Source organism: Lathamus discolor, chromosome 10 (assembly GCF_037157495.1).
Source record: "Lathamus discolor isolate bLatDis1 chromosome 10, bLatDis1.hap1, whole genome shotgun sequence".
NCBI lineage: Eukaryota > Metazoa > Chordata > Aves > Psittaciformes > Psittacidae > Lathamus > Lathamus discolor.
The window spans coordinates 19,258,570-19,286,543 of record NC_088893.1 but is presented as its reverse complement, the minus strand read 5'-3'; the positions used below and the strand labels follow the sequence as shown (position 1 = coordinate 19,286,543).

The 27,974-nt window shown below is 43.9% G+C and overlaps 1 protein-coding gene across 7 annotated transcripts in view; it reads left to right on the top strand.

Annotated features, from left to right (window-relative positions):
- Positions 1-27,974, top strand: part of RAPGEF6 (Rap guanine nucleotide exchange factor 6) — a 117,822-nt gene that overhangs the window by 51,705 nt on the left and 38,143 nt on the right. For all 7 annotated transcript variants that reach the window (XM_065691026.1, XM_065691029.1, XM_065691024.1 and 4 more), the window contains exons 7-12: positions 18,094-18,225; positions 24,463-24,646; positions 25,478-25,614; positions 26,322-26,480; positions 27,013-27,165; positions 27,469-27,633. In XM_065691026.1, coding sequence (XP_065547098.1) covers positions 18,094-18,225; positions 24,463-24,646; positions 25,478-25,614; positions 26,322-26,480; positions 27,013-27,165; positions 27,469-27,633 — 930 coding nt within the window. The remainder of the gene's footprint in view (positions 1-18,093; positions 18,226-24,462; positions 24,647-25,477; positions 25,615-26,321; positions 26,481-27,012; positions 27,166-27,468; positions 27,634-27,974) is intronic.

Sequence of the window (27,974 nt, the reverse complement as noted above, 5' to 3'; positions counted from 1 at the left end):
TCTGGGTGGGTTCCATGCCACAAACCGACCCTGCTGGGTTTGGCGTCCCCTCCTGCCCATCACCAAGGATTTCGGGTTGTGTACCTTCCTAAACATCCCCACCCCTCGCCGAAATGAGATGTCAGGAAGGAAGGGAGGAGCGTGAAATGATTCATCTCACTTCAAACCGTAGACATGAACTTCTGGTTTGAGTCCCTGGCAGAGGGGGCTTCCCTCTTTCTCCCCCCGTGTTGGCGTGGTCCCTGTTTGCCATGCTGATCATGCTGCTGCCCTGCTCTGCAGCGCGTGTGTGCACCAGCGGATCTGCAGGAGAGAGCTGCAATTTCTAAACATATTTAAGGAAGTATTATAAAAACCACATAAATCTGGAGCGCTGCAAATAGGAGGTGACCTTTCCCGGCTTAACACAGCGGCTGAGAAAAGAGGGTTGGGGTAGTGCGAAAGCGGTGGAGAAATTGAATCCATGGTGCCTTTTTTATTGTTCCTTCTGTATTGCTGGTGCTATATTTAGAAGCTTACATCACTTCGGGGATGATGACAGTCTCTGCCCTCCCTCTCCCGCTCCCTCCCGCTCTCCCTCGCTCCCTCCCTTAGGATGTGTTTTCCTACTACTTGCGAGTCTTACAGATCTTCGGGTAGGATTTTTCTCCAGCCTGTTAGTAAGTGCTGCCGTGGAAAGTGATGTTTGTAAGGATGCGGTCACACCATGGAATGTCACCCTGAAGGGGAACAGGCGCCGCTTTCCCTGCCTCTGCTTCCCCAAAGGGTCAGGAGCAGGGTGGGGAGTTGGAATTTTTTCCTTTTGTTTTTCTTTTTCCCTTTCAGCAGGGATTCCTGAGAAGCCCTAACGTGGGGCAAACCCTGCAGCAAAAGTGCAGTGATTCGTTATGATGCTGAAGTCAGATGGCGGGGAGCAGCCAGAGGAGCGTGCCTGTGACACGGAATGAGCTGTGCCAGCATAGCCAGGGCTGCATCCAGCTCACGCTGCAGCTGGCTCTGCCTGCATCCACCCGCCTTTCCCAAAACACTTCAAGCACTCGCGTACATTGAAATAACCTCTCGATGCAGGTGCTCTTAATGCTGAAATATTTCTGCATTACGCTGGCAGTTCCCACTCGCAAAACTGTATTAGGATGAATTATTTTAGCCTGGACCATCTTTGCCCGCGTGTGTGCAGTGACAGATTGCTTTCCAAGCAGCTGGGCTCCTTCCCCAGCCCCCATTGTGCGCTCGGAGGCAGGATGCTACCTTGGCTGCTGTGCTCCAAATGAGGGGTATGAAGAAGTGAAGGTACCAGCTCATAGCTGGGTGCTGCAGCAGCAGCAGGGGACAGCGTGCCAGTGGTCACTGGGGACAGGGGGACAGACATCCCTGACCCAGGCCCCTCGGCTCGCCGGTGGCTTCTGCCTTTTCAGCCGCGATGGCTTTGAGCTCGGCGCTGTCCTCCCGCCGGCACGGCACAATGGGCTTTTCTTTCCCTGATGGATCAGGAGAAGTCGTGCTGCTTGACAGGTCCTTCCCTGTCAGCCGCGAGGGCTCTGCTTTTGCAGAACTTCACTTTGTGGTGTCCTTAAATGAGGCTCTGATCCTGCTGAACGTGCGTTTAAATAATGAAAGGCCTTTTTACCCTTCTAAAAACATCCCATTTTTCAGTGACTTGCTCTTGTTAGGCGATTAGAACATGCAGATTTATTCAACAGTCGGCAGGATTCACATAGCAGTAGGGGAGGATAAAGGGAATGATGTGTAGAGATGTATGGAGTGGTATTTCAAGCATGGAAAGAAATCGTTGTGAAGAAACAAAGACCACCTTTAATTCAGAGACTGTGGACCACAGGGTTTTTTCCTTAAGATGCTCTGAAAACTTGGAATCTGGCTTAGGAATAAGGCTGGTGATTTACTGTCTGCGATTTTGCCCGATGCTGCGGTTCTTCCCAAGTATTGGGATTGCTATGGAGCAGCCTTTGTATTGGATTATTTTTTCTTTCCATCTCCCAGTCGCTCCGGTTTTGAGATGTATAAAACCATCTGATGTGCAACAACTTCCAGCGTGTGCTGCAGGGAGCTGGGGCTGCAGCCATGCGTGTGTTAAAAGCCCAAGCCCTAAAGGGAACGGGAATGAGTTGTGGGGGGGGGATGCCCCAGAAGCCGGGGTGTGGAACTGGGTCAGGTTTTCCCTGTGCTCGGGGCTGGGGCAGAGGCGACTGCAGCCCCCCGGGACCTGCGGTGCTGCCGTTGCCGCTCATTGGCAGGACGGCCGGAGCGATGATGTCATCTCCACTTAAAGGCAAAACTGGAAGGAAATGGGATTTTGTTCCCGTTATTGAGCCCGTGTTTACCGTAGTTGTGAAATCCCGGCGTCCCTGCCAGGATCCCCAGTGGGATGGAGCCCGTGCCCGCTGCGGCGGGTTTAAATCGCGGGTGGGAGACGGATGTCTGCTCGGTTAGCCAGGGATGGAGTTGGTGTGCTATCGGTGGGCGTGCAGGCAGGGAGAGGTTTCCTTCAGCTGGGTGGGATTTCTGTCCTCTTTGCTATCAATTGTGATGACTGTAACACAGGTAACGCTGCCTGAAAGTACTTGAGTGCTCGTTGCTGCTGAAGGTTGATCAGTTTGATGTTTAAGATGCTTCTGAATGCAGTTTTGTGAATTATGAGAAGGGATGCAGTACAGTCACTGCAAGGTGAAGCTGACGTGCCTAGCCTATTGTTCAGTACTGGAGGAACAGGAAAAGAAACAGCTATTTGTATAGCTGCTGTGGTGCATTTTGGAGATCTGAAGTAATTACTTTTAATTAATTAAGTAAGTAATTAGCTTTTAATAAAATAGACTTTGCGTTTGTGCATTTTGCAAATGGAGGAATGCAGTTCAAATATTCCTTTAAATACGAAATAAACCCAGTAATATTTATGATGCATGTGCTATTATTTTCATTATCTGATAGAGGCTAGGTAATTTCAGGCATTTAATACCGGTTATTGTTTCCTTTCAGACAGTTTTAGGAAGGGGAAGGCTGTTTTCTTAGTTAAGGTGCAGCTCCCAGCATCACTTGGCTTATCTGCTGGGAAGAATTCAAGTTCTGGGTGACTGCTGAAGGGAGCTGTTGGTTTGAGGTGGGGCTGGGGGTCCTCTTGGAATAACTTGGCATCACAAATGTGAGAATCTTCATCCATGTATCCCTTGGCACAGTAATCGGAAAAAGGGATTTTTGGCTCTCGTAGCCCCCGGGTCACTTTGGAAGCTTTACTTCTGTACAGGAGGTTGTGGCTATCAGTCGTAGTTTTGTTTTGGAGAATCACCCCCAAGTCTGATGCAAACCGGGAATAATGAGATGTATGGTGATGAAGATGCTTTCCAAAGAAAGGAAGAGAGAAGCAGTGAGTGCCCTTCTAGCTGAAGTAAATGATCCAGAGTCCTAAATAATGGCTTTCACAGAGCCAGCACCCCCGGTCCCCTCCCTCTTCCTTGCTTTCCTCTCTCCTTGCACGGTGGCAGAAGTCATTTGCCTTCTAGGAATGGAAAGCACGGCGGCAGCCCCAGCTCCAAGGTGTGGGATCTCGTAGGTGCTTCCTGGGAGCAGCTCTCCAGCAGGCTGGGCTGCCTTCCAAGGCACGGAGCTGCTTGCAAATATTGCAGCTTTTAGCAGCAAAGAGAAATGATCAATCTCAACTGACTACAGCAGAATTAAGGCAGTTTTGGTTAGAAACAGAATTGGTCTTAATTGAGGGGAAAAAAAACCCCAGCCCACCCACTGAAACTTTTAACGTGGCTTCAAAACCATTAAAATGATGAGAATTATAAACGTCACCTGCCAATAAGAAATTTACTTCTCATTCCAGACAGAAATCTCCTCGTGAGTGTATAGGATGAGATAAAAACCTTGAGCCTGTGGTATGACATACATACATGAAAGCAGGAATTGTTTTGTTGTGAGCTGATGCTGGGTGTATCTGTGCGTGCATGCAAACGGCTGCAGGTATTTATTGTACTTATTTCTAAATCCGGAGGCAGAGATGAGGAATAATCCACATGAATACTTTGGAAAGTGTTAATAGATGCATGTGGTTCGTTTAAAAAATGATTTAGAGAAAGAAACATACTGAGAGTTCCAACATATGCATGAATAGATCATAAAAGGATATAAAATGCAATGCAGGGGGGTTTGCTGAGCAGTTGCTGTACCGATCTGTGTGTTTATATCAGGTCAATAAAGATGCTCTGTTGGCTGCATCTGCAGCTCCAGTAGCCAATTGATCTAATGCAGTTTCTAAAGGCTTTCTATACAGGTGATGTCATCCTTTTAGCTCCGTTCCCCTCCCACTCTCTTTCCTCCTTATTAGATATTTCATCTTGCTGCGGAGCATCCAATCGATGGGAGCTTCTCCTGAGGGAGCTGCTGAGAAGCAAGCAAAGATAGTAGGAATTAGGACTCCAGCAGTCAGGCTTGCTGTAGCCATGGATGTACTGTTTTGTTGTGCGTTACAGAGATGTTTTAATTGGAAAAGCTAGGCGTGGATTAACCGTGGGGTCCGACTGATGCATTAGAATACTGAGCAACACTGCAGAGTTGTAAACTGCATTAAAACAAGAGGAGGAAGGTGGGGGGGGGGGGGGGGCGGCAAAAGAGAAAAGGGTTTGTATTGCAGAGGCTTTAATACATTCCACAGAGCAAACCTGTTAGAGCACAAATATTGGAGCTACAATCTGGACACTAATTGAATTTTTGCACTTACGATGGACAAGAGTACAAAGAAGAAACTTTAATATCCGGGGTGTGGGATTCCTGGATCGCCTGAGATGCTGAAGAACCTGTGCAGTATTTCAGCTACAATATGACTGTGAAGTTCCCGAAAAGTGGACCCGAAGATAAGCCACTTGTCAATGCATTTGAGTGAAGAGAAAAAAAAGCAATTGGAAGAATTCATATCTCACCTTTTAATGCATTGTTGCTTTAACCTGCAGTTCTAATCCATTTCAGCATTAATTCCATTTTAGCAGCACTTTTCGGGTGCAAGCCTCTTGCCTGGGGGACCGGATGGCTATTTGTGTTTGAAAAGCCAGGAAACATTTTGCTTTCAATTTCTGTGCTTGTTATAACTGGAACATTTTCATAGGGATTGCTGCTGCTGCTAACTCACTGCGATACTGAAAACTCCTCAGCTATAGTGGAAGCTGTAATCGAATTCAGTGTGAAATTCAAGCCTGAGAAGTTGCATACATGTGTGTTTGCTGCTTTGGTTTATGATTGTTACAGAGGATCCAGAAGGGATTTTGCTCAATATTTTCCTTCCGTGGCTTTTATTTGAGGAAAGAAACTTTTTCCCCCTCCCCAGCCTAAGAGATGGCTTTTCTTGTTCGATGTTACGCCAACTGCCTGCAACCGTGGGCCTCCAAAGTAAGTAAGATTTTGTCTGTGCTGCATTCCTCTGCCGTGTATTGACCACCGTGGTGCTGTTTGAATGTTCCCTTCTCCTCCGAGCGGCACGCGGGGGTTTGAGATGCCGGACTCTGCATGGGCTCTTCTGGTGGAATCCTTTCCAAACAGAAAAGGGGGGACCTTGCAATCTTGGGATTTGGTTTAGGTACCAATAGCTTACAAATGAACAGGAACCGTGAGAAAAATGCTGCTTCCTTATGAAATGTCTAAAGCTGGCTTTTTAGCCTAGAAATATGAAGCAAGTGTTACTGAAGCGTGGCATTTTTATGCGACTGCTTGATTTTTGCTAACTTGGAAATATTGCTGTGCAAACCCACTGATGTTCTAATTCCCGAGCTGTGTGAAGCTGTCCTGCTTGTTCCCTTTGTGCAGCACTGTGGAACTGGTTAATTATTTAGCTGAACTATGTAATTGCAATTAGCTTTAAAGGACACAAGTAACTGTGTGTGTCTGAAGATGCAGTGGGGTTTGTGAGACTGGGGAGGGAAGGGTGTTCCTCTTAAAGGAGGTAATGAAATCTAGAACATTCGGGCAAAGTCACCTATTGAGATAAAAGCCTTTAAAAACTGTTTGTCAGACTCTCACTATTTGGTTTGCTCAGTCAGGAAATCAGCTGAGTTGCTGGTATTTTATTAATGCGACTGCTAAGAAGCAGGCACCTAAGACGTGGGAATTGGCTTTCAAACCGGAGGCCGGGCGTGTATTCTGTATTATTTATTACTCTTTTGTATTTATATTGCAGTTTATGCAGGGAAGAATAAAGATTGTGCAACTTCCTTGCATGTGAAACCAGCAGGGTCTGAAGGCAGTGGGCAAAAGCCCCGTGCTCTTGGCATCACGAGATGCGGCATTGACTTTGGAGCAAGAAATTTGCTCTTGACTTTGGTCCCAAAAAGTTTAGATCCTAAGTGACATAGTGTGGGGAGGGACAGAGCTGGGTGTGCAGAGTCTCTGTGCAGGATGGTTCTCCCTGTTGGGTTATGTCTGATCAGTAAATGGAAGCTCACAGTGCGTAAGGGTTAAAGTGCCGGGCTTTAGGGTTTCCATGTGCAGTTGCCAAAGTCAGCGTGTGAGTATGCAGGCTTACGTGTTGGTGAATTTTGGCTGTTTCCTGTGTGCTGAGTCCACCCCATCAGCCAGTGAAGGAGCTGCTGGTGCTCAGCTGCCTTCAGGGGTAGATGGGCTCCTTTTGCTCATCTCGGGTAATTGGAGCTCCTCACCTTGGAGTTCCTGCTGGCAGAGGTTGGCCTGATTGTATCATCGTCATGTCTCAAGTAGACTCTTCTGCTGTCTTCCCTTCCTGCTCTGTAGACATTACATATGAAAGGATGAGCTTACTTAAGCTCAGCTTAACCGTACCACCCTTATTAAGGAGGTCTGAAAGTGTCACTGCTTAAAAAGTGGGAATGCTTAGTCACGTTGGTGCTTCAGCTGAGCTTGCTCCTTCCCTAGGGTTCGGGCCCAAGTGAGAGACCGCAAGAAAGAAACCCTGTGCTCAAATGGGGCTTTGGTTAAGTAATGATGTAAAATATGGGGAAGGTTTTTGCCCCCCTTTGTCAGCTCTGGGGATGGTACCCAGTGGATTGCTGCCATGCCAGTCAAGCCATTTATTCACCCATTTACTGTTTGTAGATACAATGGTATAGATATTGGGGATGGGGAGGTTTGGTTTTTCTTTCCTTTTTCTAATGGCTGATGAAAATCGGTGTAACTGGGTTTCCATTCCAATCCACAGCTAAAAGTTCTTAATCTTCAAAACCCCAAAAGCACCTGTAGTCCCTTCTGCAAAACCCACAAAGCCCCCCAAAGCTCCCTCAACCCCCATAAACTTTTCAACTGAGCCTTTCATGGTGTTCTGCAATGCTGGAGAGAACTGTGCGAAGGATTAAACACATTGGTGATGAGCTGAGCTATGACTGAGTTTGTTGCGTTTGGTTTGAGCTGAGCTTTGTACCACAGATCCATTTCTGACGGGTGCTTATAATAATACATAATCATAGCAAAGTAACTGATGTCAGATTTCTAAATGTGCAGCTTCATAACTTCTAACTTGAAAATGTCAGGTATTTATGGTACTGTTTTGAAACTAGAACTGTTTCTTGCCACAGAGCAGTGAACATCTGATTTATCATTTGCTTTCTCAGTGCTTAAATTGACAATTTCTTACATTTCTGTAGATGTCTATCCCAGAACTTTTTTCATTAGTTGCCTTTAAACTGGTATGGGACAATGGCCTGAAAATGGGCTCTTGACTCAGTTGTAATTAGAGCTGTTCTGAGCGTGATGGTGTAATGATTCAATCAGAGCAAAATGAAGTCATGTTTCGTATGACTAATCAGACAGGTAAGCTTTGGTCAAGGTACCCAAAGGGAAGTACTGCTGAAGGTTAACCTTGACCTGAGGAGGCTGGTTTGTGTGGCTGTGGAGTGACCTGCAGCAGCAGCTTTAGGAGCTCTGGAAGATGCTCCCTGGGTAGAAGGGGTGTCTGCACTGGACTGCATTGTGCACACATCTCCCAGAGACTCTGGTGCTTTTGGCTTCCAAAAGCAAAAGGGACAGAGTAGACTTCGGTAATCAGTGCAATCTGTTTTCCTGCCTAAAGAGCTAATAAAAGGAAGATAAGCTGGGAGAGCTGTGAGCGTTGTGTATGAACCTTTCGGCCCTTCCAGACAGGTTCTTGTAGAGGTCAACAGGGTTGCTCAAAGCTATGCTGATACTTGGAAACATGCCCAGGAGAGGTCACATCATCTCCTTTGCAGGGAGACGATGGTTGTTCCTCCATCATTTTTGCCTGGAGGTACCAGTGGCAGGGGCAGAATGGCACATCAGAATGGTCTCTGCCCCAGAGACCGTACACCTCCTGGAATGCTTGACTCTGGGAGATGAGATGAATAGATGCAGGCAGCTTAAAGCAAACATAGTGAGTATGATAAGTAGCAAGGATTGTGACAAACAGCAGTCAAAGCGGTCTCAGCTGTCAAACCACTGTGACTCTGGAGTAAAATGAAGCAAGGTGAAGGATCTTTGCATCAGACTGGTGGAGGTCTGCTTCCAAGGCTGGTTGTATTCACCAGGACAAGAGGCATTCAGTTTACATTAAATCCTTCAGATACCAGTGCAGTATTTTAAAGCAGAATATGTAAATAATTCAGATGTATCTCAGCAAGGTGCTGATGGTCTTTGGAATTCTGATCATAACTTTCTCAGTGTCTGTTAAATTATCTGTAATGCACTTTGTGGTATTAGATTCTTAACCGTAGATGCGTTATGAAGTCATTGGAAAGAGAGCTCTAAACTTAACGATTCAGATGTATGTGGTTCTTCTGTAATAGAAATTTTATGCACAGCCTAACAGTTTTCCAAGCCCAGACTGCATACACAGCTACCCTGTTTGTGTAGCAGGAGGGCCTGATGGGGAAAATAGGGAGTGATTGGATAATGGATCTACAGAGGATATTTAAAAAGGGATGCTTTTTGAGATAATGTGCTTTTTATAGAAAATAAGGGTTTTTGAATTAACATCTAAGCTTCTAAAATGTTTTTTCCTGAAGGAAAACAGTTTCATTCAAGATCCCAGGTGCATCTTAAACTTGTCTTATGACAGTAGACAGTAATTTATTTCCTCTAGGCTTTAGTGGCGTTCTTCTCTCTGTTCTTTAGAGAAAATCTAATAATGCGAAGCATAATAACAAGATGCATTTGCTCTGTGAAAGTTTGTTTGGGTTAGAGCAGAAGACTTGGAGTCATTTTTCAGTCCCATTCCTATTCCTGCTCCCATATCACAGGCTTGCGATGCAGGTTTTAGTTATCTGTAAGTAAAATCAGTGTAACATCATCTGATTCCAAAGGGCATCAATTTGATCTCCAAGATCTTGAGTTGAAACCTTCATGCAGTTAAGGATTATTTTCAGCTCCTCAGAAGAAAAGCAGAGCTTGGGTAGTGTGTCCTTGATTTGATTCCGTGTCATCCTTGTCTTTGCTAATGCACTTAGATGGAAAATAGCCCTGGTAGGATGAATTTTAAATGTTTTCAGTACAAACAGAATTAACTGATTCTTTTCTCAGTCAATTTTGACGATGTCTTTGTTGTCCTCTTGGCCTTGCCTCTCTCTCCAGCCTTTCCTTGTCCATACCTGTGGCTTCCAGCCCAACATCCCATCGTCACCCAGAGCAGGACCTGCGGGTGCTCCTCAACCCAAGTGTTCAAGTCCATGTGCAGACATGAGCAGTGGGCGATTACCCCGTGAGCTCCTCTCTTCTGGTTGCTGGTGGTTCTCTTCCCTCCTATGAGCTTCAGTTGCGTGGTTTAGCCCTCTACAGAGCTTTAGGAGTTTCAGCCGGCTCCTCAAGAGTATTTATGAACTCTCCTATTCCGTATTTTCTGATCTTTCCCCCTCCATGCCCTGCACAGGATTGCGTTGTTTCTCCTTCATACTGGTTTTTAGGAGCAAGGCCTCTTGTTACTCAGTACCCTGACTCCTGAGCATTTGAAGAGTGAGTGCTTGGATTGATGAATGATGTTTTTTTCCGCACACTTCATTAAAAGTTAAACTCTTTTCTAACCCAACTTCCACAAAACTTTTTAAATGCACTTTTTGCTTGATAGTTTAAGATAAAAATGGCTTAATATGAACTGTGTGGCCATTTACTCTGGAAAAGCTGGATTTTCTTGTACTCCGTTATATGTTAAATGCAAGTACACATCATACTGGTTTTCAACAGAAAAAGCCTTTTCCTGAAGTATTGTTTTTATCAGAAATTGGCTCTTGATGGGCAAATAACCACCTATCTTGAGTTGCTCGAGTTCCTCCTAGACTTTGCTTTAAACCTGCTTAGTTACAGTTCTGCTCACAGCTACAGCCCAGTTCAGAACCACCCTGTTTTGCTCCTCTCACTTCCATGAATGCGTTTTTTTCTGAATACAGAAAGAAAACGCAGCTGGAAAATTGGTGTTCCTTTGGCTTTTCTTGCGTGGACCTGAGGTCCCCATTGTACAGCTCGGAGCTGTGCGGGACCGTGTTGCTCACAGCATTCGTGTCCATGCCTCCTCGCAGCCCTGTGAGCTGCATCCAGGAGCCGATTGCCACTTGCGTGTCATTCCAGTGAAGTGAGGTTGTAGCAGCCTGAGGATGTGTGAAGAGGAACCGTCATCACCGCTGCATTTTACCGATCAGTGTATATAAGGGGTTATAAATTATTCAGCTGAGATGAAACGCGATGCAGGTTTGGAATATCTGTGCCCTGCAGACCTGTCTCAGGATGAGAGAGAGCTCCCCGCATGTCACACTGCTGCTGCCTGCGTGGTGCTGGAGTTATAACGGCTTCTGTAAGGAGGTGAAGTTCTACAAGTCGCAGCAGCACTTGCTGCTGCCACAGTTTGTTTTCTACTGCGGTTATTTAGACAAGGCTCTCTTTAGTCTTGCACTGTATTAATTTTCAGTAAAATCTGAGCTCTGCCATTGCAGATAAGCCTATTCGAACATTCCTGTTACATTTTCATGATAACAAAGCGCAGTTCTTGACACTTTAAGTGTTGTGCTAGGAACGGACCAGAGGTCATAGAATCACAGACTGATTTGTGTTGGAAAGGACCTTAGAGCTCACCCAATTCCAACCCCTCGCCATGGGCAGGGACGCTTTCCACTGTTGCTCTGTATTAGTTGATGGCTGTAAAGCAAAAAAAGAGGCGATTTAGGGTTTCCGTGTTGGATATTCCCACTATTACGAGCTCCCATCAGTACTTTGCATCAATCTTTTTGCAGGTGAATTTTCAATGCCCCTACCCTTCTTCTCCAAAGCCGAGACGCTCGCGTGTCAGACTCTTATCGTTACCGTGAGTTAAGGCATAGCAGTAATCTATAATTTAGATGTATGAAAACCAAATTAAAATTGCATTGCAGGCGTGGTTTAAGGCGACACCAGAATTTAGTTGGAGATTTTGTCCTCATGTCACCTTATTGTAACTAAGGAAACGTAATACTTGAGAGGGTTTTATTTTCTCCGCGCTGTAGGAGCCGTGAAGACCAAGAAGCTCTTGGCTGCCGGAGGCATAGAAAAGCCTCTGGGGGTTTTTATTTCTTTAGATGTTTTTTTGTTCAGTTTTGGTTGGTTGGTTTGGGGTTTTTTTGTAAGCCTGGGGTTATTTTAAGAAGGCTCCAAGGGTTTCCAGGGCACTGCGATGCTGTTGTGAATGGTGTCAACTTGGTCATTATTTCGTTGAGCTTCGTGTCCATAGTACTGATAATGACTGGAGTGTGTATGTACTGTAGCTAATGAATCGAAACAAGTTTTGACATAAATATTGTCAGCGAGCCCATCTTTTGTATGTTTTAGAAAGGAAAACGATCTGAAGTTGGTATAATTGGAGAGGCACCGGTTTTGTTTGCATGATGTTGCTGAAGGCTCCAGGATTTTGTCTGATCCTGGTGGGAAAACAGCTGATCCATCAGTTGGCTTTCAAAACAAAAAGACATCTTTGCTGCTCTTTAAAAATCTGAAGAAATCTTTTGTGCCACTGGTGGAACATCTGTGGTCTTGAAGGAGGAAATGGGTTTGTTTGCATTAAGTTAGCTGAGGACTGATGTCAGCATCGCTAATTCAGCTGGGCTCGGCTTACCCTCTCAGTGGATACCAAAGTGGCCTCTTTCTCTATCTCAGAGGAGCAACTTTCTCCTCTCCCATTAACACAGCTCTAAGTGTATTTTAAACCGGAGCAGAATGTGAAAGGGGAGCGTAACCTAGAGTGAATTTATACCAATCCTTGGGAAAAAAGGCTAATGAAAATTCAGCAAAATGACTTCAGAGAACTCCAGTTGGTTTTGGTGGTTTCTCATTATTTTGCTAGCAGGGTATGAGAGATGATTAAAACAATTCCCTTACTGATGCCAAGGAAAAACATCTGAGAGGTGGGGTTTTTCTTTTCATTGTTTTGTCTTAGGTGGAAATGAGTGGGATGGATGAGAGCAAAAACTGGGATGCAGAAAGGTCTGCTTGGCGAGAGACTGACTGTGTCATGGGGAGTGAGCATCACTGCTCTGGTTCCAGAGGGGCGAGGAAAGAAACGATAGAGCTAATTAAATAAATTAGTTACGTTGTGAAAATGCACAAGCTGATGATGGACACTCAGGCACATAGTGAGACCATCCGAACAGCCGGATGCTGTAACGCCAGTGGAAGGAAAAGTATGTGGAAGTAGAGCCAGCGGTGTCCTATCCACTTTGGACATGCTTCCTGGGATGGGCTCCAAAAGGCTAGGACTGCTATGGTGCAATGCATTTGGGTGCTTGCTGGTGTCTTGAGATAAGGTGTCCATGAAAGAGCAATGTAGGAAACCCATCCCACCCTCCAGCTCCTCAAACAAAGCTTCCTCTGCTCATCTCTGAACCCTCCATATAATTCAGCTTCCCATGTCTGGGTAAGGAATTGTGCATTCAGGGGTATCAAAAGGAAAATGGCTTGTGAAGGGAATGGAGGGATGTAGTCACTGACGAGGAGAGCTCTATGACTTTAAGCTCTATGATCAAGCGGTCTTTTTAGTTGGGCAATATAATGTAATCTTTAAAGCTGAAGGCAAACATGCTGTTTTTAACTGGCTCTTTGTTACGGTCCAGACTTTCTGTATTGTCTGAGAGAGGAAAATTGCTGCCCTTAAACCACTTGGGTGCACGGGAGACTGAGGCGGGAGCATTTCCTAAAGCTCAGAGGTTCCCAAGGGTCATCACAGTTCACTCCCCAAGGGTGTGTTAATGGGTTCCAGCTTAAACCAGTGAAAAGCTCTTAATGGAAAACCTCAAGCAATAAACAAAAGAATAAATACACGTGCCTTAAAAGCGGGATAGTTGGGCTCGGAGCTGAGAGCTGGCTTTAGGGGTGAGAGGGTTGGTTGGTGTATCAGCGCATGGTGGGTTTTATGGTGACACAGCAGTCGTACGAGTGCTTCATGGAAAGAAACCCGGTGGTGTTTCTGAATATTGCTCTTGCTGGCAACATTTCAGGGAGCTTCAGAAAAGCAAATAAGGTATAAGGTTACTGACAGTCTGTAAAACCAAGGACAGAAAATTTGCTTACACAGCCTATAAAAGGACAAACTGTTCCCTCGGAGGGCGATGCTTTTCCTGTGTCCAGACTACATCGATCGGTTGTGAACATCCTTACAGGGACCTAGGAAAACCGATGGAAAACTTTGCTATCAAGGAGTATCAAATAAAGAATGAGGTGAAACTTTTGCTTCCTTATTGCCCATTTTCCGTCCATTAATTTGGATTTGTAATGGACACTCTACACCAGGAGAGCTATGTGGACTGTGCTTCCAGTAGTAATTTGGCTTTTGATGATAAGTCCTTTGGCTGCTGCCCTCATTGCAGGATGTTTCTGAATGTGCTTATTAAACATGCCATTTGTTGCAGGATAAATCACAATGGTGAAGCTTCTTTTACCTATGGAAAAAGATAATTCGTGGGTCTTGTGTCCATCTGTCAAGACTGTTTTGCAGATTCATGTTGTCTGTATCTTTTCAGCATGTGGTTTTTTGGTTATTCAAACCATACCAGGAAGCACTGATACTTGCCTTCAAAACCTGGGGCAAAAAGGCACAGATGTGGCTTTTCCATAGGGATATTGGTAAATCCAAAACTAAGTCATCTAGGAAGTAAAGCATGAAGAGCATATTCCCTCTGCTGATGAGGTTCTTCTCATTCCTTTCCCTGGAAGGAATGAGGAATAGAAAGACAAAGCTCTCGGGACTCTCTCTCCATGGCATTAATTCACTTATGACTTCTGTGGTTGCTTTTCTCTCCCTATAAACTGTGCAGTGATTTTTCTATAGCCTTAACTTGTAACAAAACCTTCCTAGGGAGCACATAAAGGGAAGCTGTCCTCAAGCTGACAATCACTTTTAGTGTGCTTCTCAAAACGAGTTGATTCAAGAGTTGGTCATCTCATCAGAGCTCACGTAATTTGCTCTGTTGTACAGGGCATTACAATCTTAAAACCCTGTTCTACCAAAATTAGCTTTTAATTGAGTTCCCAAGTAGTCTGTGTGACTTCACTGCTGAGAGTAAATGGGGTTTACGTAGGAAGTAAATATCACTGCAGACGCACTCTACTTGGGCCTGTACAAATGGTCTGTTAGCGTGCGAGATACACCATGTATTGGAATTTATACTCCAATTAACTTCAGAATCATGGAATACGACTTGGAGGAAGTTGGCAAATCGCTTCTTGTACAGCATGTGTTGCCATAGGTATAGATAGAAATACTACTGCAAGGCTAAATTAAGGATTCATTTAGAAAATCAGGGTTAGCTGGGAAATCTCTGTTCACACTCATGTCACAGAATCACAGAATAGTTGGGGTTGGAAAGGACCTCAAGATCATCCAGTTCCAACCCCCCTGCCATGGGCAGGGACACCTCACACTAAACCATCCCACACAAGGCTTCATCCAACCTGGCCTTGAACACTGCCAGGGATGGAGCACTCACAACCTCCCTGGGCAACCCATTCCAGTGCCTCAGCACCCTCACAGGAAAGAATTTCCTCCTTAGATCCAATCTAAACTTCCCCTGTTTCAGTTTGAACCCGTTACCCCTTGTCCTGTCACTGCAGTCCCTGATGAAGAGTCCCTCCCCAGCATCCCTATAGGCCCCCTTCAGGTACTGGAAGGCTGCTATGAGGTCCCCACGCAGCCTTCTCCAGGCTGAACAGCCCCAACTTCCTCAGCCTGTCTTCATATGGGAGGTGCTCCAGTCCCCTGAGCATCCTCGTGGCCTCCTCTGGACTTGTTCCAGCAGTTCCATGTCCTTTTTATGTTGAGGACACCAGAACTGCACACAATGCTCCAGGTGAGGTCTCACTAGAGCATGTCCCAGTAGCATGGCAATTCTTGTACTGCCTGCATCTTCAGTTGTCAGACATCTCAAGTGGGGTGGCTTGAAAATTGAATAGTTTCAGATGAGAACAAGTGAGATGCGGTTCAGAAGTGATGTGTAGAAGTTACGGTTTAAAATGGCAAGTAAATAGTTTATTTCTGTGTTGAGTGTTTACCAGAATTTCATGGCTCTTTGGGATTTTCCTATCTCTGGCTGCTGAGGCACACAACTAGCTGGAAGGCAGATACATAAACCTGTGTCTGAAAGCCTCTAAGGTGGACACGGGTGAACATTGTGATTTTGAACTTGTTTCCCAACATGTAATTTTTCAAGGTATGGACGCAATTGTAACAACAGGTTTTAAGTTTCTTCCACACACAAAATCATAGTTGACTAGAAAGTGAGCATTATTCATCAATATTAAGCCAATTTAGGCCCCTTTCAGCAAGTTCACTACCACATCCAGCGCATCCTTCCCACATCCGCTGTGATGTTGTTACAGAAACACCCTACCCATGTGTTGGTGCTTAGTGAGCTCTGAAAGAAAGAACAGTGAGTTTGGGTAATAAAAATGGCATACAAAAGACAGAAGCTGTGATTTATTTTGGGAGATGGAGTAGAGTGGCAAGCAGCACTTTAAAGGTCACTTGTCTCAAATAAACCTTATCTCTCTCTCAAATTTCAAGAGAGATTGTGGTGTTTCCTTGCATCCAACCTGCATTAAATGTCTTTTACAAGAATATATTGCACACTCCAGCAGCAGCGTTTTACGTGCCCGTGTGCTGTATAGGTGATAGAAATGAAGGGGAGTGCTGGCAGTGAGAATGAAGATCAATTGAAAGTGATTAATGGATTGATTAGAACAGTTCTTTGGGAACAGAAGAATCTTTGAGCCTGAACAGGCTTTGGTAGTGCCAGTTTTTGGTAGAGAGGCACCTGCCCCTGTTGTCCTGGGAAATCCCATAGGATCAGTTCTGCTCTTGGTCCTACTTGTTCTTGGAGCTGTTCTGAAGGTTTGAGGATCTGGATAGGCTAAATTTAATTTCCTTGTGTCTGTTATCACAGTCAGCGTGGGGCTGGCTCAGGGGTGGAAAGAAATCTGATTGAAGCTGAACTCGGAGCCGGTTTTTGGGGGAGGGAGATGGTGAAGATGGGGACGGGCTGGGGAGGTTGCAGCAAATCCGTGCTCTTGTTAAGCCGGGGGTGATGAATCCACAGGAGTTGATCTGTTCTGTGATTTACTAAAGCTCTGGGATTTTTCAGCTGCAGTGACCTCCAGTGTACCAGGGGCTGCCAGCAGCCCTGCCTAGCAACTTGCTAGCAGCTACCGGGCTGTGCTGGGTGCCGTCCTCCTGGCAAATGACGCACTGACCTTGCTTGTGCGTGCCTTTATCTTGCGGCGTGGCCGATAGCGTTGCAGTGTGTTTGCAGAGGAGCTGGCTGACGTGTGAACCCTTGGGAGCAGAGGAGCAGTGTCACCCTGCGGCATGGGGCCACCAGACACTGTGATGGGGACAAGCTGGAGGAGCCACCTCCATCAGCACAGAGGTGTCACCAGCAAGATACCGGTGCCTTAAGTAAATCCAGATCTCTGCAAGCTTTAAGGGAGATAATATAACACTTGCTGCCCTGTGCCCGTATGTGTCCGTACTATTTCCATATGCGGCACAAAGATGCGTGGACATGTTCAGATGGATATGTACAAAGCCAGCCTGTGCTCTGGAGCAGAATTAAATCTCAGCTTTCCTTCTTCACTTTTACACATCTCATTGCTGTTGGAGAGGTCACCTCTTGGTTTACGTCACCTCTCGGTGTACGTCACCTCGTACTTCGTGTGCTGACAGATAGTGAATATATCTTTTGGCCACTGGGTTGGATTTTGTCAGCTGAGTGTTTTGACCTTTCTGCTGTTCTCAAATCCCCAAAATAGATTTTTCAGCCTGTTTTTTGGGTGGCTAAACATAGGCTTCAAAGTACTGCATTTCCTTTGTGCTCAGATCAGTTCACTTTTCTATACCTACTGCTTGGTTGTGTTCATTTTAATGGGAGTTTATGAGAGTTTATCAATCTCTTGCTTTTCAGACTTTGTCTTTTCCCAGTTTCATGTGAAATAGATAGTAAGGTACAGGGTGGGTATCTTACACTTCGGTTTGTAAGTAAAATATACACAAACCTAGGTTTTATATACACAAGGCCAGGTTGGACGAAGCCTTGGGTGGGATGATTTAGTGTGAGGTGTCCCTGGCCATGGCAGGGGGGTTGGAACTGGATGATCTTGAGGTCCTTTCCAACCCGAACTATTCTGTGATTCTAAAACTAGAATAAAGTAAACAGTAGGATAGTGAAGAAGTTCTGTTGTCTTTCATTTAGGACAAGAGGGAATGGCTTTACCCTGCCCGAGGGGAGACTGAGATGAGCTCTTAGGCAGAAGCTCTTCCCTGTGAGGGTGCTGTGGCACTGGCACAGGGTGCCCAGAGAAGCTGTGGATGCCCCATCCCTGGCAGTGCTCAAGGCCAGGTTGGACACAGGGGCTTGGAGCAAGCTGCTCCAGTGGAAGGGGTCCCTGCTCGTGGCAGGGGTTGGAACTGGATGAGCTTTAAGGTCTCTTCCAACTCAAACCACTCTATGATTAGTCAAGCTTAGTCTAACTTGTCATGCCTTTTGAAAGAAAGCTAAGCTACAGGTGGATATTCAATTCTGTAACAAAGGTTTTACAAATAACTTCGATTTCAAATCAAACTTACACTTCTTGTTTTCCTTTCTTTCCCCAAATCCATGTTACTTACAGCTTCCAGCCGATCTTACCAAGATGCATCTTACCGACAATCCTCATCCTCAGGTGACGCATGTCCCTTCAAGCCAGTCGGGATGTAGCATTGCCAGTGATTCTGGGAGCAGCAGCCTATCTGATATTTATCAGGTAAAACTGCATTTGTGTTGTATTTTTCCTCCCTTGATGTTAAACATTCCAAAACCAAAACCAGTGGCTCTTTATCCAAGGCTTGACCTCTTGATGCTTCTGCACATCCCTGTGTTGCTTGTGTACTTGGAACCTCCACAGCCACACAAAAGTGAACTAAACTCCTTGTAAAACTGTCGTTACTGCTTTTCACATCTTTATAAGCCCCAAGTGTGCTGTGGCTTTTAAAAGTCCCATTTCGTGATTGACAGGATCATCTTCCTTCTTTCTGAAGTGGAACAAATGTCATTAAATCATTCTTGTGTTTCAAATACCTTCCTTGATGATTTGTATTATTGTTAATAACAGATGTTCTGTTCTGCAAGCTAGAGTGTGGTAATAAACACACTCTCTGCCCTGATTGACTGTGGAAATCCTAGTGTTGCTACTGTTGCAAGAGAGTACTCCACATGATGCTCAAGCAACTGTTGAGCATGATGTGGATGTAACTTGACTTTAGACACCATTGCCTTTCCTTGGTGCTACCCGGGTACTATTGCTATACATGATGAAATAGTTCAGTGTTCTTTCTATCTACAGCAAAGTATTGCTGGGTAACTTTAAAACTAAGGCATTAAAAGCCAAAATCCTTTTAGAATACAAAGTGTCTCTAAGTGTTTTTGTCCTATTTAATCTGTTACCTTACAACGTCTTTAGATTTCCTTGCTGCCAGCTAGGTCAGGAGTAGCTAGAATCCCTGAGAGAGTCTTCACCGTGCTCTGTGAATTCTCTGATGGTGCTGGAAGATGTTGCTCTGGCTCTTGACTTATTTATTTATTTATTAATTTTCTGAGTCAACAGAATTGATTTAATTAACTGGAATCACCAGAACTAGTCTGTGTATTGTACCTGAGCATCTCATATATCAGGATGCTGATGGACAGTCTTCCTGACCATCGTCTGCCTCCCTGTCTACCTGATGAGTTTGGAGAGGTTGCTCTAAGTGAAAAGCACTTAAAATATATTATTGATAACAAAACTATCATTCTAGGAATGAGTGGATCCTCTGTCATGTCTCGTTCCTTGCATTTGAAATGCTTTATGGCTGCTCTTCAGAAAAGGCCAGAAGAACATAACTGCTAAACAAATGAGTTTTATATAAATAAAGAAATAATGGAGTAGCTTATTTATATGCACTGCAGCTAATAAACGGTGGTGAAATGTATTTTTGTACCCTAAGGAATCATTAATAATATGAAAATGACTGCAGATTGTTAATAAACCAACCCTCTGTTAGTTTTTTAATCCCTTTTTGAGTGAATTTTTCCTATCTGGTCCCTGCATGCCGAATGTGCAAATTGTAACCTGTTAAAAGGTATTTTATGGACTTTACTGCGGTAGCTATAACGGTTTTGGAGAAGTCTCTTCGTGTTTGTCACACAGTTAGAAGTGCATGGGTAGATACTGTGCGATAAAGTCATGGCACAGTATTTAACACAGCATTATATTGCGGTGACGCATCAATATAGACAGATTTTGAAATCAGAAAGAGAAGTGTTTTCCCCAATATTCATCATGGTATTATGAAAGCAGAGAGTCTCTTTGATATGCAGTAAACCTACATTTTGATTAAATGTGTTGGCTCAGTAGCTGAAAGCATTTTTGGTGCATTAAAATAGAGCTTTTCATAGAAGTATTTGGGAAATGATGGTTTGCTTTTGCTTTTACAGTCAGCTTCATATCTGTAACATGCCAAACTCTCTAGGAGTATTATTAACGTCAGCAGAGAGAAAAGCATTTTTGAGTAATTGTGATTAATGTAGCCTTGAAATGACCTTTTGAATTAATGGTATCTTTAACATTAATTTTTACAGTAAGTAGTGCAAACGTAATTCCAGAATAGGAAAACACAATTAGAGTGGTAGAAGCAAAGAGCAAAGCAATTTTTTATGAACACTGGAAGGGGTTTCCGTTCCTCTGTGTACACTGGATTCATTGACAGTGTTGAAATGAGGTTTCACTTGTTCCAGCTGCCTCTCAGTCCAGGATGTTAAACAGGAAGCGATGAACATAAAGCTTGAGGTGAGATCAGCAGAAAAGGAGTCCTGCCTGCGAGCACATTGTACGAGCCCCTCAGTTGGCTGCAGAAACACAGGAACATACATTTCTAAAGATATTTTTCTCCCTTCTCCTGTCCCGTTACTGCTCCCTGTTGAAGCTTTCAGTGTGTTTGTGGTAAAATGTCCAAATGTGTCTATTGCAAAGTCCAACTTCCCTGGAATACTGCAGAGCTGTTGTTTCTCTGTCGGACCGTAGGCTTTTATTTTAAGAGAGAGAATAAAGTAAGTTCTCCCTTACAGGTTTTAAAACAACTTTAATTTACTCAAAGCGGGTTTTTATTACTATTATTTTTTTCATTCGACCCATTTCTGACACTGCTTAGCTTTAGAACCACAGAAGCAGGGGAAGCTCTATGGTTATGCTTACAGAAGTTGAAATGAGGGATTTTATCCCTCAGCTGCTTTGACCTGTAGTAGATATTCTCATATAATAATTCAGCACGTATTGCAGAATGAAAGCATCTTTCTTTGCCTTTTCCTGGGACAGGCCAGGGCAGCAGGTAATGCAGATTGTCTCTCCACACGTAGTTGGGTAGGGTCTCACTCTACTAGGATGAATTAGTTTCCTGTATCGACAGCTTGCAATGCTGTTCTCTTAATGAGCAGCCAATTGTTTCTTATCTGGTTAGTTCTGTCAGTGATGTACTTAAAGCTTCTCTCTTTCTCTTCTTTTTCGATCTCTCATTTATCACTTTGGCAGGATATGCATTTGTGGGCAGCAGCATTATTGCCCAGCAGTAATTCCAGTTGTGGTTAAGGTTTGGATATTAAAATGGATTATCTATAAAATATGCATGTGGGAGTGGGCCTTACTTGAGGGTTTTTCTGTCAATTCTGAAAAAAGGCTTGGACTTTTTCCTCCTGACAGAATTGACATGAGGGAAGGGGAAAAAAATCCCTTGTTCTTAATAGGTTACATCAGGAGTCACAAGCATTAAATACGTTATCATATGGAGTTATTACAGGAAATCTTTTAAGTGGTGTCAGTGTATGTTTCTGACACAGATTATAGTGGAGTACGTATCACTGTCACTACAACACTGCAAGGGCTTATTCTTAACATCTTTAGCTTCAAAGCATAGGCCAGTGGATGGGACATTGCCACAATGGGACAGAGCTGATTCATGTTAACTGGCAAAATTTGCAGTATTATATAGAGTAATAATGTATTTTAAGATAGTAAATAACTGGTTTTGACTGTGATCTGGTGGTAACTTCCCAGGTGATCCCCCTGACACGCACCGTTTGGGGCTGTTCCAGCAGTCTTCTCTATAGATACTCTTGCCATATATTCCCGATCCTGAAAATCCATGTGTAAGGTTTGGGGATTGCAGCTTCTGCTTTCAATCTGTACGTTAGTGATTCATAAACGTTTCTGTTAAGGCTGATTTTGATATTTGATAATGGGGCATCGTGCTTGGGAAGAGCAGCCACTTCTGCAGATGGCTTTAGGAATGAAATCCTTCCTGCCCCTTCCAGCACTGCCTGACCTGCCAACGTTTTGTCAACCATCTGCATGTAATCTTTGAAACACGGTTTGAGGATCATCTCTTATTTCATAGCTTGATCCAATGATCACATTTATCAAGAAGAGAAGATTGGTTTATTTTCCTATATATAATACACAGTGAAAATAGAATCACTTTTCAGTAGACCCTGGGGCCTGTTTTGTTAGCTTAGCTTGAGTTTATCAAAGTGGGAGTTAGTTGTGTAGCCTGTCTTGCTCTGCCTGGAGAAGTTGATATAAAGTGTAGCTATTTAGCTGAAGAAATGCTAGAAAAGTCCTTGCATAAAATGCTGTGTGGATCACGTGCTGCTGAGACTCTCCAAGCACAATTTGCACTTGGGCTTAATTCCAGAGCTGTTAATGTGAGCTACATAAGCCAGTAAAGTGATGTAATGTAAAACAGATTTAACCCTATATATCCCATTACCCTCCTCTGAAAGAAATACTGATGTTAAGTCATTTAAGCCTTATTTCGTAGGCTTGCTGGCTAATTATTAAAATGAGGGCAAGCTCAAAAGGTCCAAGGTGATATCTAAATCCCAGTATTTTTCTGTCTAGTCAGAGAAGGAAATGCTGCTCATCTGTCAAAGTGCTGGGGCTGGCATTAGCTGATCAACATGGAGCGTGTGGGAAGATGGAGGCAGCACAGTCTGCTGTGATTGAATCACTTAAAATGGGTGTTATTTTGTATGAGGAAGGGAAGGCAGGAGACCAGCATGGCTGGAGGAAGACCTCCTGGTCAAACTGAAGCACAAGGAGGAAATGCAAACAGTGTTGGACCCAGGGACATCATCCTGGGAGGAAGATAGGGACACTGCCCGCAGGTGTGGGGTTTGGATCAGGGAAGGCAAGGCATGGTTGGAGCTGGATTTGGCAAGGGATGGGAAGGATAAGAAGGGTATATTAGTCAGAAAAAGATTAGAGAAAATGCACTCCCTTCCCTCCACAAGCGGAGGGGAATGCACTCCCTCCTGCCTCCATAAAGGCAGTGATGTGGAGGAGGTTGAGGCACTCAGCAATGAATTTTTTGCCTCAGTAGTCACTCTTCCCACATCTCTCAAGTCCCTGAACCTCAATGTGGGGACTGCGGAAATCAAGTCCTCCCCATGATAACAAAACATCGGGTTTGGGACCACCTGAGGAACCTGAACACAAGTCCATGGAACCCAACAAGATGCATCCCAGGTCCAGAGTGAGATGCTGTAGCTGCTGTAGGCACTCTCCATCTTACTTGCAAAGTCATGGCAGTAAGAGGAAGTCCCTAGTGCCTGGAGAGAAGGGAACAAGGCTCCAAGGAGGCCTTATTGCAGCCTGTCAGTACGTAAAGGGGCTTGTAAGAAAAACTTTTTACCAGGACCTGCTGTGGCACGACAAGGGGCAACAGTTTTAAACTGCAGAAGAGGAGATGCTGAGCCACTGACACAGGTAGCGCAGAGAGGCTGCGGCTGCCCCATCACTGAAGTGTTCAGTGTCAGGGTGGATGGGATCCCATCCTTTGGTTTGGAGGTTTTGCGAGCATGCAGAGCATTTGCTGTGTTGGTTTGTTCCGTGTTTTTGTAAAATCTCCAGGATTCCTTTTAAAGTGAAAGGGAATATTGTCAACGTGTTCATTTAAAAAGCTAAACTCCCTTTTCTACCATCGATGTAATTGCTTTATACTTCTCAGTGACACATCTTGTTGTTCAACTCTTTGAATTTAAACAGAAAAGTGATTTGCATGCTGGCTTCAACTGAAAAAAAGTGATGGAGAAACTCCTCGGTGGAGATTGCAAATTCAAAACTGCTGCTTTTTTTTCTTTGCCTCCCATCTGTTTGCAAAGTTATTTTCATGCAATTACATCATTTAAACTTTACATAAGGAGTTATAGCGAGTCTTGTGCCATTCTGCTTTTTGTTACCAGTATTGCATTCTCTTCCACCAGCGTGTCGTGTGTCTGCTCAGTGTGATGCCTCTGTTGCCATCTATTGATGACAGTAGAGAGGTATCTACACCATTGGGTAACCAATGGTAGTACTGAATCATTGCATTATTTCATTAGTAATACAAGGTCTCACATTGTGAAAGAACGTCTTATTTATGTGAATTTGCAAACCAGAGTAAATGCTATCAAATGAGAATCAGCCAACAGAGGAAAGAAGAGTCATCCTTATCTCTCTCCTCCCTTCCTTTATGTACTCCTCCTGCCATACGTGCTCTGTGCTAGGATTAAAATCCATGCTATAATACCAATATGAGATCAGATCCCTTTCATTTCAGCCGCTCAATCTGCTTTGCTTTTTGCAGTGTCACACAGTTAATACTGCTGGGTTTATATTGCCTGTAGTTCCTTGGAGTTGGGGAGGGATATAAGTAAAGACAGAACAAATGTCCCGATATGTTAATTTTGTTTCAGAACTTGTGACTGTAATGCCTGCAGCATGGTGTTGCTTTATGCCAGTGGTGTTTGTACCATCCAGTGACTGTAGATTTCAGTGTAAGGTGTTTTGCTCGCTGTTCACAAAGGGAACTGTTGCAATTTCTACTTTAGATTTTTGGTCACAGAATTTCTTTTGCTGTATTAGCTACCTAAGATCATAAATCACTAAACTGCAGACACTGAAGTCTTTGTCTGATGGATGTTTGCTTTGTAGGCTACAGAGAGTGAGATGGGAGACGTTGATTTAACAGGTCTTCCAGAAGCACCTGTAGACTCTGAAGATGAAGAAGAAGAGGAGGACGAAGACATTGACAGAACTTCTGATCCACTTCTAGGGCGAGATGTTGTACGAGAGTGCCTTGAGAAAGAGCCTGCAGATAAAACTGATGATGATATTGGTGAGGAGAAAAAAGATCTCTATGTAAAACTGTATCATATAACACCTGTAAGAGCATGTCTGAAAACTGTTGAGGGAGTTAACATTAAATGTATGTCCTCAAAAGAGTGATGCCTTCCACAAATCACTTTGCTCGAGAGATACAATTAATTGAATGATTTCTTCTCTTCCTATCCGAAAGAGTATTTGTTCTGAGAAACTTAAGTATTTTAAAGAACAGTCTTTGAGATGCTTGAAGTGTGAAGTATTACAGTCATTGTCGGGGTTGATATAAGGGAGGAATAGGTAGCAAGATAGTTTTAACTGCCTGAAATGGTTGAATTAGTTATTAAATGGCAGAGAGAACATACTAGTACTGCAGCACAGATACACTTAATTGTAAAGGGCAAAACGTGTGAGATTAAAATGATTTACTGCAGTGTTTGACTAGAAATTGGCATTAGTTTTAACAGTAAAATTTGTATTAAGCTATACTTGAGATTGCTTCTCTAAACACTGGAAAATCATTTCAAGCTCCTGTCAAGCTTATAATTACTGTACCATAAGGGTGTTTTCATTTTTCTTAATGTTTGAAGCTGAAGTACTTACTTTTTACACTCCAGCTAGATTGCTGCCATGAAAGTCAATCAGAGGACTGTGGAGTCAGGTTCTGGTCTTTGATGACAAAATGCATACTGGGCTCATTTAGCCAGCGGCACTAATGGGAGCTGTGACACCACTGAGCAATTGTAACATGCGTTTAACAGAGGTTTAATCCACCTGCGCAGGGTAGGGTGTCTAAGGAACCCCTGCGCCTTGCAGTCTTCCTACCAATGTCTCCTTTGTCTAACAGAGCAATTACTGGAATTTATGCATCAGCTCCCTGCCTTTGCAAACATGACCATGTCTGTGAGGAGAGAACTTTGCTCAGTGATGATATTCGAAGTAGTGGAGCAAGCAGGAGCCATCATACTTGAAGACGGCCAAGAAGTAAGTTGCAGCTTCCACCACAGGCAGTGTGTTAGCAAGGGTTTGTGGGGGTGAAGGGCTCGGAAATCTGTTGCACCACTTCCACACTTGCGAGTTAAAGAATTCTTATCTCACCATAGCCAAAATACCTAAACTTTAGCCCATCCCTTTGGGAGATTCTGCCTGTGTATTACTGTGTTACTGCCTGTGTATTAGGAGCAGTTTCCGTACATATTCAGTAGGAGGAGACTGATGCCCAAATTAGTCAGTGGTCAGGCTCCCAGCATAGGTGCTCTGAATCACTGTCTTGAAGTCTCTGTCCTTGGGTCAAGATGTCTGGAATGGCCATAGCAGGTCACCCCTCCAAGAGGAGTAGGTAGGCTCTCATCTCTCGCAGTGACCAAATGGGTACCCAGGGGAAGAGTGTTCGTTCTCACTAAATGGTATAAATGTATTGTAGCAATTAGCCCACTGATTAAAAAAGCTATCTATTCATCAGCATGCCTCCCTGCTGAATTAGTTGTGAAATGAATGAAGAACGCTGAAAAGCGTTCTTGTTTCAGTCATCTTCATTGCTTGCCGTACAGTGCACCCTTTTAGTGAATGACATGTTGCAAAACTCAGCTGACAACAAGAATAAGCCTTTCTGAGATAAGAGCACTGGAACAGCTTCTAAAAAGTTGTTGAATTAGCTTCACTTTATAAATCTTCCTTTTTACTTCCTCCAGCTCGATTCTTGGTATGTTATTTTAAATGGCACAGTGGAAATCAGCTATCCTGATGGGAAGAGTGAGAGTCTCTGTATGGGAAATAGTTTTGGGATTACTCCCTCTCTGGACAAACAGTACATGAATGGAGTGGTCAGAACCAAAGTGGATGATTGTCAGGTAAGATTACAGTTCTATACTACTATCTCCTATTCTTAAGCATTTAATAAAAGGAAACAGACTGCTTGGATCTTGATGCATGATCTTCATTCCAGGAGCATTAAAAAGGAGGTTGGTATGTTATAGGTCAGGGGCTCTGCTGATGTTGAGTTAGTTGATCACTCTGTAGTGCCTGAGATTTATTTCATGCTGCTGTTATGTGAGAAACAGGAATTTGCAATATAAGCTGAGTCCACCCCAGTCATGCTGTGCATGGGATTGACATGCAGTAAGAGCAGAGAAATTGAAAATATCCATTTCCACTTCTTAGAGGCTTTCTCGTTTATATGTTTAGCCCACTTGAACCACCTTTTGGAGCTGTAAGCAGGTGACCAGTTCTATTTGTCTCTTATTCTAACTTTCTGGTGTAGTTGGGCAAAACAGGCCAGGTTTGGTATTAAATGCCTTTGTGACTGTGTTGAAGCAGCCCAGAGATGGGGATACATTCATGGTTTGGGTACTTAACTAACAACCGCGTGTTGTCTGGGGGCAGTTTGTGTGTATAGCCCAGCAAGACTACTGGAGGATTCTGAACCACGTGGAAAAAAACACTCACAAAGTGGAGGAAGAAGGAGAAATTGTGATGGTAAAGGAACACAGGGAGCTGGATCGCAGTGGAACCAGAAAAGGACACATAGTTATCAAGGTGAATTTCTTTCTGTGCTTTCCATCCATCTATTTAACCCTTGTTAGTAAATAAATACAATTTTGGTTTGAATCTAGAACACACACTCAGTTTTGTTCGTCTCGGGTATTACCTGTGCAAAACATTTGGGCTGAGAGCAGCACAAAGACTTGATTTAAACATGTTAGTATGTTTTCTCTTGACTTTGCTATAAGTGAAATGTCAAAAGGGAGTGTAATGTTCATATGGTTTTACGTTCAGATACTCTCTAGGGAGAGGTAGTGATGAGAGATACCAGTGATGTTTTGCATTTAATTTCTTCAGGCAACACCTGAGCGACTCATCATGCACTTAATAGAAGAACATTCGATTGTGGATCCAACCTACATCGAAGACTTCCTTCTAACATACAGAACATTCCTAACAAGCCCCCTGGAAGTTGGGAATAAACTCCTGGAATGGTTCACAGTGGACAGCCTCAGGGATAAGGTCAGTTTGAGTCTGAGAGTTGAGTATTTCAGGTGAAAATGTCTCTAAAGAGATTCCCTTTTGTATTGATGAGAAACTAGGATTATGCTCCAGCTATTTTATATGAACTGTTTTAAAGCAAAGTATTTTTCACTGATATCAAGACAGGATTCTTCAGTGTGTTGTATGTGTATAATGTCATATCCTAAATTAGGTTTGACACGGCTTCTCTTCTGCAGAATGATAAAAACTGTTTTCTGTTTCAGTTAAAGATGTAAATGCCAGTCTCTGAAATCCCTTTTCACCAGATATTCAGGGAACTCTTGGACATACCCTCTTTCTTTTCACAGCAGCGTTATGCT